The 13,632-nt window shown below is 43.0% G+C and overlaps 1 protein-coding gene across 4 annotated transcripts in view; it reads right to left on the reverse strand.

Annotated features, from left to right (window-relative positions):
• The window catches only part of TMED8 (transmembrane p24 trafficking protein family member 8), a 24,160-nt gene continuing 10,528 nt past the window's right edge, over nt 1–13,632 (reverse strand). Inside the window, exons 2-7 of one of the 4 annotated variants that reach the window (XM_089908018.1) lie at nt 11,405–11,530; nt 10,236–10,317; nt 4,391–4,513; nt 2,516–2,657; nt 1,806–2,111; nt 1–549 (exon numbers count right to left, since the gene is read on the reverse strand). In XM_089908018.1, the coding sequence (XP_089764144.1) occupies nt 332–549; nt 1,806–2,111; nt 2,516–2,657; nt 4,391–4,513 (789 nt within the window). In that variant the 5' untranslated portion in view covers nt 10,236–10,317; nt 11,405–11,530 and the 3' untranslated portion in view covers nt 1–331. Of the gene's footprint in view, nt 550–1,805; nt 2,112–2,515; nt 2,658–4,390; nt 4,521–10,235; nt 10,318–11,404; nt 11,531–13,632 lie in introns of all 4 variants that reach the window. The other 3 variants (XM_089908017.1, XM_022576445.3, XM_022576446.3) reach the window with 3 other exon arrangements.

A 13,632-nucleotide genomic window follows, 5' to 3' on the forward strand; every position in this document is an offset into this window, starting at 1 on the left:
TTGTACCAAAACAAAACTATATTTAAAACGCAACCCCCAACTTCCTTTCAGGCTTTTGCCTGATGGTTTCCTCCACAGAGAGATTTTGCTGGAGTCTAAAGCCAGAAGAGCGTGAGTCAGGGACCACGGAACAGGGGCACTACACCACCATCTGCAGAAGCCTGGGAGGGGGAAAAGCTACATGGGGTCAACAGTCAGGCACGCCAGCCAGGGCGTGAGGGTCGGGAGCCCCACGCTCAACTTTTAGCTCTTGCCTATCCAAAACAAGAGGCCCCAGCTGGCAGCCTGCTCCAGCCAGCAAACACCGCCTGCCCCCTGTCCCAGCGGGCCTTCAGCTGGTGTAGTAGATGTGGAAGTAGAGAGTCTTGTTGCGCAGCAGGGAGTAGGAGTTGTCGAACTTGAGCAGGTAGATGCCCTCGCCAGGGTAGTCGTGGCTGCCGGCCTGCACGTCTCGGTGGCTGTCCCGCCGGTACACGGGCATGACCTCCCCATAGCGGCCCCGCAGGGAGCTCCTGGAGCCTCGCTCCACGTCTCCAGCTGGGACAGGGTCTGCATGAGCAAAAGGCAGAGTGTCTGGATATGAGTTCAGAGACCAAATACGCCTACCTGAGGGTGAAAAGATGGACCAGGTAACCCAGTGGCTTTCACCCAGGGGAGATACTGTTGCCCTCCTATGGGCATTTGGAAATGTCTGGTGGCCTTCGGGCCATCAGAGTGACCAGTTGGTGATACGGGCATTTAGTGCTCAAGGGTTCAGGAGTGCTAAATATAGGGATAGTACCTTCTCAACAAAGCAGTGTCTCACCCCAAATGCCAATAGTGTCTGCACTGAGAAAGAGTGATTTAGCCTTATAGAGCCTTCCTAGCTCCAAGAGTATCTGGAAATTTCCAAGGGGGAGAAAAAGATATTTAGAAGGGAAAATTCTGACATCTTTTCATCCAACAGGTAAAAGAACTCGCTGAAGGAGGTGGGAAATGTGGAAAAGTGCTGAAATGCTGGAAGTGCTATATGGAGCGACCCCGAACTCCTACTGGTCCCCATGAAGGTCAGCAAATAAGATCTGAGGTTCTCCTCCTTCCTGAATACATGCAGATTTCCCTGCAGACTTGCTTTTCCATGAAGAAGCAAGTTAAGGGAATGACTTAATGACTTAATCTTTCCCGTAAGATTATATGGGAAAATAAAGGAATAAGGCTAATGCTTAGAACCTACTCTTATACTACAAAACAAACAAACAGAAAAAAGCAGCTTCAGGGCCATGTGAGTAGGCGCTGCAAGTAACAGCTGGAACAGAGCACAGAGACTATTTTTAAAACTGCTCTTGTCAACCAGCTGTGACAGTTTGGAGGGCGGAGAGAATCGGTACATTTAGCAAATTGTAATCACTCAGTTTGGTTCCAGACCAAGAATAAATGTAAATATCCCACAAGTAAGAGAGAAACATAAAATAATCTCAGATTTATACATGTGATCTGAAAAACACTGCCCATACATACACCAGCAGGGGTCCACCCCTTTTCCTGCCCCCAACCTATCCCTGTCCCCAAGGAGATCTTGGGGGACATGGCTAGGTACTGATTAAAAAGAAAAGAAGCTTTCCACTAAGGCATCAAAGCCACCCCACCAGAATGTTCTTTGAGGGTCTGACTTTGACCTGCATCACTCAACTTAGCTTGCCATGCTGAAAGGGATTCTTCACCTGCATTCTCAGGAAGAGGACGACAGGTACAACACAGGAAGTGATCGCTGCAAATTAGGTTGAGACAGAAAAGGAAACTGCAAATTATGTTAAAATTAAATTTACCTTCAATCTCCTCCTCTTCCTCCTCATCTTCATCCTCATCCTCACTGGAATCACTGACCTGCACCGTTATGTCAGTGCTGGTTACAGGGGTCCAGTCAAAGTAAACTCCAAAGCCAATGTCATAGTCATCGGTCGCAAACTCCCAGCAGACACGCTTCCCCTCTGGGTGGGTAGGTACCCGGATGGTCACCACCTCACCCCGCTTTACCACCAGACGGCTGTTCTTCTCTTTGCCCAGCTTGCTTTTGAATTCCTTCATCTTGGCAAAGGTCCAGATGCATGGAGGTGCCATCAGAGGCGGGGAGACTGAAAGGACAGGCAGCTCACTACTGAGAAAGAAACCCGGAGGAAATGCTGCCACACCCGGCATTTTGCTTAGGGAGGTTGTCATAGTCGAAGACATTCTTCCTACTGGCTTCCCTGACTTCTTTTCACAAGGAAGGAGAGAGCACTGCCCTGAGGTGTGTCAGCTACTCAGCTTAAGAAATAGGTCTCTTTACGTACCATATATATACCTGGTACTCTATCCAGAATGTAATATTCAGACACTAGTTGTTTTTCCTCCTTTTGTAATATAATCACCTATGTAATCTTATGCTTTCCCCTTCCTTTCTTTCTTTCCTTCCATCTGTCTGCCTGCCTTTCTTTAAGTACCCACTGGGAACCAAACAAAAAAAAAAAACCACCTTCCACACCCCCAAAGGTCTCACCTCTCCTGTGGTCCCCCAGAAGGTCTGCAGATTCCAAATCAGCTGAAAGAATATCTACAGCTCCTGTGTGCTCAGACTGGATCATAACGATGTCCCCAGACCTTGGCAGACCATGGTACTTAGCCATCTGCATAAGAGAGCTCTGGTTACAGGACATATATAAAGGCGGATTCCAATTAGCCTCTTTCCACCTGAAGGCTGCCTCCCCTGCCCTATTACCTCCACTCTTCCAACTCACAGTCTGAGTGCTAGTCAACATTCCTGCTCCCTCCTCCAGCCACAGGTTGCTAATAAATTCTACCAACTTTTTTTAATGCCATCAACATGTTCCCTAGTTTAAAGCTTCTTTCTTGTTCTCTCCTGCTTTTTGCAACTTTCCCACTTCAGACCCTTCATAAAATCCTTGCCCAAGGACATCCTCAAAATTTGCTACTGACTTTTCCATCGACAGCATTTCTGGGCGCAGCGTTTCTGGGCCATGCCTGCACAGTCTCTCCCTTCGGCTCCTCTCAGGACAGCTCTTGCATCTGGGCTTTAGCTCAACCTTCACTTGGCCACACATCCTCCTGCTACAATTTCCATCCACAGGTTACTTCCAGGTCACTGTCAATCAGTTCACCAAAGTACTGCAGAGAGAGAATCTGGCTCCTACTCTCTGGCTGTCTGTCTCTCTCTCTCACCCATGGCACACCTTGGATGTCTCACCCTATAGGTTGTCTCATTCACTAACAATGTTGTATAAATAATCACAATCTCACCTTAGACCAGCCCCAGGATTTGCATTTAAACAGTATATTTGCTGCCAGACATCTAACTTGCATGTAAGTGCAAATATCACTCGATACTCGCAAAGCCCTCACTGACCCAAGGCAGGAGCCTGCAGTCTCTCCCTAGTGGGTTTCACTTCAAACCACTCAGATTACCATTCCCCTATTTCATGCTATTATGACTTAATTTCCTGCCCCTTCTCCAAGCAGTTGACAAGCAACTCAAGAAGGAATGTACGCCTACTGCCAACACGGAAGAGCACATCAGTGAGACAGCAGTCCAGATAAGGAATCAGAATTATATTTGCAATAAATGAATGAATGAATAAATGAATGCTGTAATCCTCCCAGACTATTTTCTCATAATATCTGTTTCTGAAGAGTAAGTTCTCCAGCTCTTATTTCCAATGTTAAATGAGGTAAATCAGACTTTGACTAACTTGCTTGAATGAGTCCTTCCTCTTACAGAAGGTTAAACAAAAGATTTAGTTTGCAACTTAACAGTTGCATAGACTTAGTAAAGTCACTAACAGCTCTGAGCCTCAGTTTCCTCATCTTTAAATTGGGGACATAATGGTACCTATCTCACAGGGTTGTTCTCAGGAGTAAATGAAGTATTGTATTATGGATAAAAATGCTTTGTAAACTCTAAAGCATCATACAAATGTAACTATAATGTTCGGCACTGTCTTTACTGACACCATTTATTATTCTAATATATATGTTAATAATGGTACGAACAGCCCATCCCTCCATGGCAGGGAGACCACTACTACTGGTACCATTTCTATGGAATCTTTACCATAAATACCGAGTAAATCTACCACAAGAAAACTGAGACTAACACATAATCCAATGGTTGAAGTTTCCTCACATCGAGTGGATTTTAGACAACATGGGAACATTCATTGTAACACTTCATTTTTTGAATAGATGCTTACTGGGTGCTAGTACAGTGATGGGCCCTGGGGAGGATACACATGATCATTCCCCAAATAATTAAACCTGAGATGACAGTGCTTTCTAATTCCAACCCACCCAAATGCATCTAAATTCTGTTGTCACAAACTAGTGCTTTTCAGAGAGAGAGTAAGAATGTGCGCCCTACCTTGCTGAGGACCTGGGCCTGGTCTGCAGACAGCAATTCCTGTTCCACCGAGGCCTGTGCCTCCATGGCACTGGCTGCCTTCTGCTGATCTTCTGTGGCATCCTCCCTCACCGGAGATACCATCTGTGGCCTCCCAGAGAAAGAGAGCATGTCAGTTCAAGGACTCTTTTTTTTTTTTTCCTGGCTGCACCATGCAGCTTGTGAGATCTCAGTTCCCTTGTGGGATCTTAGTTCCCCAACCAGGGACTGAACCCGGGCCCTTGGCAGTGACAGCGTGGAGTCCTAACCACTGGACCGCCAGGGAATTCCCCTCAAGGACTCTTTTCAAAGGCACAATGGTCCTGGAGAAACTCAGAAAGAAAAAAACCTTCAAAGGGTACCCTCAACCCCTGTTTCCTCTGGCATTTGGGCCCACCGTCATTTCAGCTGACCACTGCCCAGGGCTGAAATGGCCTACAATGAAGCAGTGACAGCATGTGAGGGCTCAGGACTGACAACACCACATCCCAGGCTCCGAGAACCACGGTAAACACACAGCTCAGTCATCTGAGATAGACCGCAGGTCTGGTTTTTATTCCTCAGTCTGGGACCGATGCCATTTGCTCTGCACAGAATTTCAACAAAAGAAGAGTTAGAATCCCAGGTCTGTTCCACACATAAAGCTGCTGTTAGAAGCAAAGGGAGGAGGCCTCGCCTAAGCCAGAAACTGATCACAAAACAAAGGAAGTACAGACTGATTAGCAAGGCAACCCTCTCCGCCTTATCCCAGGAGCATTCAGCGTTTCCATTCACACCCTATCACTGATATCCATAGCACACCCAGTTCACTTTTTTAAGCACGTTAATCTACTATCCCAATAACTTAAAACACAACTATTGGGACTTCCCTGGTGGCGCAGTGGTTAAGAATCCTCCTGCCAATGCAGGGGACATGGGTTCAAGCCCTGGTCCGGGAAGATCCCACATGCCATGGAGCAACTAAGCCCATGCGCCACAACTATTGATCCCAAGTGCCACAACTACTAAAGCCCGCGCACCTAGAGCCCGTGCTCCGTAACAGAGAAGCCAATGCAATGAGAAGCCCACGCACCAAAATGAAGAGTAGCCCCCGTTCGCCGCAGCTAGAGAAAGCCCGCATGCAGCAACAAAGACCCAATGCAGCCAAAAATAAAATTAAAAAAAAAGAAAACCACTATTCCAATAGCTGATTTTAAAGAAGCAAGGGAATAATTTATGCTCTCTTCCATTTCTTCTGGCTTTGGAGAGACCAGAAAGTGAGTTAAGAGCCGGGGCTGTAGCACAATACCCCAGGCTTCTTGGAAATCTGTTGCCAACAAAAGGTGGCGTGGAGTCTTTAGACAAGCAGTTATCAAAGTATGGTCCAGGGACCCCTGGCGTCCTTAAGACTCTTTCAGGGGAGTCTGTGAAGTCAAAACCTTTTCATAATAATTCTAAAATATTATTTGCCTTTTTTCATTTTCATCTTCTCAAGAGTTTACAGTGGAGTTTTCCAAAGACTACATGACATATGATATCACAACAGAACGAATGCAGAAGCAGATCTGAGAATCCAACTGTCTTTTGTTAAGACACACATTAAAGAGATTTACAACATCCCTCTTCTCACTAAATTATTTTTTCTTTGGAAAACAATTGTTTTTCATTAAAGACATGTTATTTATATTAACATGTAATGAGTTCCTTATTATTTTAAATGAATAACTATTTTTTAATTTTCTAGTTTTAATTACTAGTATAGTAAACATTGTAAGATATAATTCACATAAACAAAAATTCTTTGAGGTCCTCAATAAATTTAAGAGTGTTAACTTTTGAGAACTGCTGCTTTAGGGTATCGTCCATTTCCTCAGACAGGCTGAGCAAACAACTGGGAAACAGCACTACAAACTGCACGGGGAAACAGAGGGCTTATTTTGGAGTTCATTAGTTTCTTCTTTCTTTCTTTTTTAACATAAACAAGAAAGATCACTCCTAGTTTATAAATTACCTCTTCTTCAGATAAAACAGAGCCATCTTTTGGGATATCTAAGTCACTCCAATTGACCTCAGAACAAACAAGAGGTAGTTACTATGAAAATCAGAGCTGTGGTTGATTATTCTGTGTGAACTATAAATTGGTCTAGGCTGTGAGCCTATTTTATTCTCTTAAACCCAGAAATTAGAGCCCATTTTGGTTCCTTGGCACTACTTATTATGTCTCCTCCTCTATTAGGAGGTGAGCTTGATGGCAGGGACTGGGTCTTACTCCCTCTAGACTAACAGCTTCCATGGCCAAGCTTGTCGCATGGAACCCTGAGGCCCTTTGCACTCTGACCTCATCTCCTAGAATGACCTCCTCTTGCCTTGCCCAGTCCACGCCAGTCACAATGGCCTGTTGAATCTTTGAGAGTACTCGAGCACCTCAAGCACTCCCCCACTGAGGGTCTGGGGGCCTGCTATGGCCTCAGCCTAGAATACTCTTCCCCCAGTTACTCAGGGCTTCCTTCCGTCCTTCAGGTTTCTGCTCAGCCATCACTTTGGGAGAGGCGTCCCCTCCCTGGCTCATCACTCTTTACACCCGTACCCTGTTCATTTTTCTTCACTGCACTGATGACTGCCTGACATATTATGTACCATATTTTGTTGACTGCGAGATGCATATTTGTTTTCAGATTTTAATACAACTGAAATACAGGATGTCCTAAAAACTGGTGGTATCTTAAAACTGCCGTGGGCCTGCAGTGACACGGAATCCCTCCTCAGGGGATTTGCATTTGCTTCTGCCAGGGCTTGGGAATGCTACCAACTGAGGTGACTTGAATTATGTTCTGTTTACGAGTTTTGTTTGGACCACACTTGCAGAGTGAATTTACACAACAGACTTGTGGCTCATATTCTCAGGGGAGGTATTTTTCCCCCCCTTACACAGCGCCAAGGTTGAGACATTCAAGTTGCCCTGCTCTCCTTTTCTGTGTGGAGCAACCTCTTTCCTTGTTTCTCTTTTCACTGAAGGGGCAGGCTTTTGTGGGAGGTCTCTTATTAGCCTATCTTGGGCATTCTTTCCTTTCTTGGTGGTATATAAAATAACAGTACATCTTATAGTTGATGACAACTTAGATTCTATGAAATGCGATGTATACTTTTTTTCCATCTACCTCCCCCACTAGAATATAAGCTACATGAGGCCCGGGATGTGGATTGTCTGTTCACTTGTGGTGTCTTCAGTACCTAGAACACTGCCAGGTAACAGCAGGCTCTCAATAAACATCTGTTGAATGAATAAATGAATACGTTAACTTTTGTTTGGGAACAAAAGAGGACTATTCGGAATGTGAGAACACAATAGTTAATCTGACCATCAGCCTGACCTTACTGTATATGGCATCTAAAATGTAGTTTCTTCCTTGCCTTTGTGCATGCTACTTTGCACAAATATGGTTCTGCTTATTTAAAAAATATTTTAAACAGCACATGCATAAATTTAATATTCACATTAGCATTTTATGCTCTGAAGAATTAGTGAAAGGTACTTTGGGAAAGATAAATTGCAAATCACTTGATGCAGGTGATAAACCATGTAAAGGAAAAACTCTCACTGTAAGCCTTCTGGTTTATGCTAACCCAGAGCAGGGAGGCCATCCCAAAGGGAGGGAGAGATTGGCCGGCCGGCCAGCCTCACTAGAAAAGACCGAGAGTCATGCCGTTTCCATTTCTAAAATATACAAAACACAAACACCAGACTTCAGGCGTCATGCATGCTGGATTTTTTTTTCTTCACACATCAGATTTTAGAAACAAAACTTGAAATTTTTATCTCCTTTTTTCTAAGAATAGTCTATATTCTTCACTCAAAAAATTTATTTACTCTTAATATGAAAAAATCAGCTCTGTACCAAAAGCCATCTCCCAAGGATCCTTCAAATCAGCATGTGCAGGGACTTCCCTGGTGGTCCAGTGGTTAAGACTCTGCGCTTCCACTGCAGGGGGCAGGGGTTCGATCCCTGGTCAGGGAACTAAGATCCCGCATGCCACGGGCCATGGCCACAAAACAAACAAACAAGAATCAACATGCGCAGAAAAAGCGTGGTGGCAGGAAAATGGAAGGACAGAAGGACACTCTTCTCACAGCATTTGATGAGAACATGAATTATCTCAAATAATCAATGCCTGGAGGAGGCTATGTCTTCTAAAAGTATCCTTATATGTAATAACCTAGTAGCTCTAAGCATAGAACTCAAAACCCTTCTGTTGCTACTTATGAGAAATAAGCTTTAGAGTAAACAAAACTAAAGCTGTGTGAACTTGGGGAAATTATTAAATTCACTGTTTCATTTTCCTCATCTTAAAAAAATACTTTATTCAGTTTGTTACGAGGATTAACTGAGATAATACATTTTAACACCTAGTACAGTATTGTACGAACAGAAATATTTGATAAAAAGTAACTATTTTATTATCATTATTACAGAGAGGCGTTCAATAAAGGGTGGCTATTATATTATTATCACCAACTGTATTAAAATTATATTAATTATTATTATTTTCCATTGTCTGAATTCTGGGGGAAAAAGTTTTATTTCATATACAAAGGAAGAAGAGAGAATTTCTACTTAAGAAATAACATTTTAAAAATATCATGGGACTTCCCTGGTGGTCCACTGGTTAAGACTCCACGCTTCCACAGCAGAGGGCACAGGTTCAATCCCTAGTCAGGGAATTAAAACCCTGCATGCCGTGTGGCATAGCCAAAAGAAAAAGAAATCTTAACATACCCCCACCCCCAGCAATCAACTTTGGGTGGGGCATGGAGACCACAGGTTCTACTGGACAGTACTGCACCATGAGCTGATCAGTTGGACTATAATATTCTCCAAAATATTCTCCAAAATAACAGTTTTTCATTAATTATTCCATTAATGTTTTGTGGCTTCCACTTATTCTAGGGCGCAGTACTACTGTTCCCTTTCTGCTATATACTCTGATATCAGTGATGGCAGAAGGATGAGATGGGTGGAGAGGGAAATTAAGAATGACAACCTGAAGATCATCCTCGTGGTTTAATCTGAAAATTACATAATAAAAAACTGCCTGCAACACTGTGTTTGTGTGTGTGCATTTTATGGGTAAAAACCAAACACATGTTCTCTTGAAAGTCCACCTGTGGACACTCTTTTTCTTTCTTTTTTTTTTGGGGGGGCGCTGCATTGGGTCTTCGCTGCTGTGCGCTGGCTTTCTCTAGTCGCGGCAAGCAGGGGCTACTCTTCGTTGCGGTGCGCGGGCTTCTCATCACGGTGGCTTCTCTTGTTGCAGAGCACAGGCTCTGGGCGCGTGGGCTTCAGTAGTTACAGCATGCGGACTCAGTAGGTGCGGCACACAGGTCCTAGAGTGTATGGCCTTCAGTTGTGGTGTGTGTGTGGGCTTAGTAGCTGTGGCACACGGGCTTAGTTGCTCCACGGCATGTGGGATCTTCCCGGACCAGGGATCGAACCCATGTCCCCTGCATTGGCAGGCAGATTCTTAACCACTGTGCCACCAGGGAAGTCCCTGGGATCCATTTCTAATGTTTTAACATTTTAACCTGGTCTTCAAGAGGAGATAAATGAAGACACTACACTATTTGTTACAGTTCTATTCTCTGAGAGTTAAAGAAAATTTTATAACCTGAAATAGACCTGCATTCCCCCTAAACACACTTAAGGATTGATTAATTAATGACAAAACACTCCATACTCTTCACTTCATCTTGTCTTCCCCCTTAAAGTCACTGTTTACTTCTTTCATCAATTACTATCTCAGAAGATAAAACCCCGAGAAGCATTATATCCAAAGTAGTTGCTGTCCCTACCTGTAGGGTGAGGAATGGGGTTCCGGATCAGAGGCAGAAGCTGCTAGAGAGGTGACCTTGGTGACTTCCAGATCTTCATTCTCTAGAAAATCATGGGAAGAAAAATTCAATACCGGAGAAGGAACACAATCATAATTATCTTGTATCTTTTTTAAAAATCTGGCAGTTTCAACCAACTTTCCCTTTCTAAAAATAATCTAGGCACAAACTTTATACTCTGGGAGCCCCAGTACATAAATTATTCAAGTCCAAGTATTCTCAGACCATTATAACCTACTCATAAAAAAAATGTCATTTTCCAAAACAAGTCCCCACAGAATTCATCTTAATTCAAGGATCACATTTCACAGAAAGCAAATGGTTAAACTAGGCAGAACGTAGAGGACAGAATGGAATGTAGAATGAAATGAACTGGAATTCAGTGCCAAAGTAGAGAGTGCCACCTCTACAATCGATCAGCTCACATCACCGTATCCAGGGTCGGGTAAAGGATTTTTGTAATTTCATTCATTTACTCACTCACTCATTCACCAATGACTTACTGAAAACCGCTCAGCATCGTCAAGGAATATACAGGTGAAATGTACAATGAAGACCAGTTTCCCAGGCTCACAACAAGCCTGTGACTGGTATTATCATTGCCACTTTGCAGGTAAGGAAACTAAGGCATAGAGATAGGATGCAAACCCAGGCAATTATGCTCTTAACCATTAGGTGTTACTAAGTTTCACGGTGTATTCATGTAGCCTTTCCTGTGAGCACTCAGAAAAGCATATGGTTTAGTGTGTTTAGATAACCCCTGGTGAACCTCCTCTAGTTAAGACAGCAAAAAAACTGAAGCCCAAAGTTCACTTCTCAATATAAAATATAACTTACTGATGTAAACCTCAAACACTGAAAATTTCAGAGTTTGGTAGCAACATAAGAGTATAAATGACAGGTAAATATTTGTGATTCAACTTTAGTCTCATTTTTTTTTTGTATGTGAATAGGATCTATTTTCTTTTTGTCAACTCACATTCTCATAGGTAGAAAGACCTTACAGCTTATGCTACCTGATTTTCCTCTTGTGAGATAATAGAAAATACATATATTAGTTTCTGCCCCCAGTTCCTGGCACAGAACTAAAACCTTTATAATTCCCTAAGTGATTAGAGCACTATGAGTACCTTTTGTTCTAATATTTGGTCTTTGATTTGGTTCCTGCCACAGAGTTCCTTAATCCCATGGAATTTCCTGGGTGATAACAATGTCTCTTGTTCTAATGAAGTGCCTCTTGGGCCCCTACATGGGGGCTGGTAAAGAGAAAGACAAAGCCATGATTAGAAGCTTGGGATTTTCAACCCCACCATCCTTTCTCCAGAGAGGGGAGAAGGGCTGGAAATGGAGTTAATGATTGATCACACCTACATGATGAAGCCTTCATAAAAATCCCAAAAGTAATGGGTTTGGAAAGCGGCCAGCTCAGTGAACACATCTCTATAGCAGGAGGGTGACCCACCCCAGCTCTGTGGGGACAGAAGCTCCTTCGCTTGGGACCCTCCCAGACCTCGCCCTCTGTATCTGACTGTTCATCTGTAACCTTTACCATATCTTTTAATAAACTGGTAAACGTAAGTGTTTCCTTGAGTCCTCTGAGCTGTTCTGGCATTTAATCAAACCCAAGGGGGAGGAAGTCATGGGAACTACCAATTTGTAGTCAAGTCTGACAGAAGTTGTGGGTAACCTGGGGAACTACTACTGGCAACTGGCATCTGAAGTGGGATGGGAGCAATCTTGTAGGATTGAGCCCTTAACCAGTGGGATCTGACACTATCTCCAGGTAGATGGTGTTTAGAATTGAGTTAAATTGTAGGACACCCAGCTGGTGTTGCAGAGTTGCTTGGTGTGGGGAAAAAACTCCACACATCTGGTGTCAGAAGTGTTGAGAGTGTGGCTGTGTGACAGAGTAAAGGAGAAACACAGGAGGACTGAGGTTTTCTTTACACCTCTCAACAAAGGAACTGAGTCTAAGACAAAAGTCAGACATTCCCCAGGGTCCCCTAGTCTGTGAAGAGGCCCTTTTCACCAAGAGATAACGAGAATAAAAAGTTCTTCCCTATGTTGACCTAAGTAAAATTCACTTCCTAATAAATTCTGCTCTTCGATCACTACTCCCCACAATATCCTTTCAAATATTTACAGCCTGCTATCACATTTCCTGCAAGTTCCTTCCCAGGCCGACCATCTCCAGTTCTCTCCATCATCTCTTTGTTCCATTTCAAGAAAAGAGCTAAAATGGACAACTTTTTCAGATGAGTCCTAAACCATGCAGAGTACATGGAGACAATCATCTCTTAATAAGGGCACAGTATTTCTTGACGTAAGACATTAACTGGGCACTAGATTTTTTTAACTGCAAACTTACCCCGTTGGCCTAAATAAGTCAATCAAGATCTCCAAGGGCTTATAAAAATAAACTTATTCCAAGCTCAGTCTCTCCTATGCTCTATTTTTGAAACAGATTTTTGGAAAATAACTGACATCTTAACTTAAGTGCAGGACTTCATGTATCCGTATTATTGATTTTAAATTAGGTTTTTGAAATGACACAAGTACATGCTTTGCGCATTGTAGAACAAATTAAATACAGATAAGAAAACATTCTGCATTTACCCTTCCAGACTTTAATATACAAATAATCCATTATTCAGTGTAGAAAAATCAGGAAATACAGACAAGAAATAAACAAAACAACCAAACACAATCCCACTAGCCCAAAATAACCACTGTTAACATTTTGGTGCATATCCTCTCAGAAATATATTTATACATATACATACACATATATGTGCATATTTATATGTATGACATATATAGATAAATGTATACGTATAGACATCTATATATTTATATATTTCCCCCCCCATCCCCAGCAATCAACTTTGGGTGGGGCATGGAGACCACAGTTTCTACTGGACAATACTGTACAATGAGTTGATCAGTTGGACTATAATACCTACTAGCTCAGGTATGAATACAGCTTTTCATTAATTATTCCATTAATGTTTCATAGTTTCTACTCATTCTAAGGCTCAGTACAAATATAAATGTATATATAATATTTATATATTATATAAATATTTATATAAAAATTCTATTTATATACCTATATTTCCAAAAGGACATGTACCTAATATTACTGAACATTATTCATGAAAATTTTTCAGGGTCAATAAAAATGGGACTAGGGCTTCCCTGGTGGCGCAGTGGTTGAGAGTCCGCCTGCCGATGCAGGGGACACGGGTTCGTGCCCCGTTCCAGGAGGATCCCACATGCCGCGGAGCGGCTGGGCCCGTGAGCCATGGCCGCTAAGCCTGCGCGTCCGGAGCCTGTGCTCCGCAACGGGAGAGGCCAC

The sequence above is a fragment of the Delphinapterus leucas genome, chromosome 2 (assembly GCF_059928025.1).
Source record: "Delphinapterus leucas isolate spDelLeu-1000000601 "Yukka" chromosome 2, BTC_Dleu_Yukka2, whole genome shotgun sequence".
NCBI lineage: Eukaryota > Metazoa > Chordata > Mammalia > Artiodactyla > Monodontidae > Delphinapterus > Delphinapterus leucas.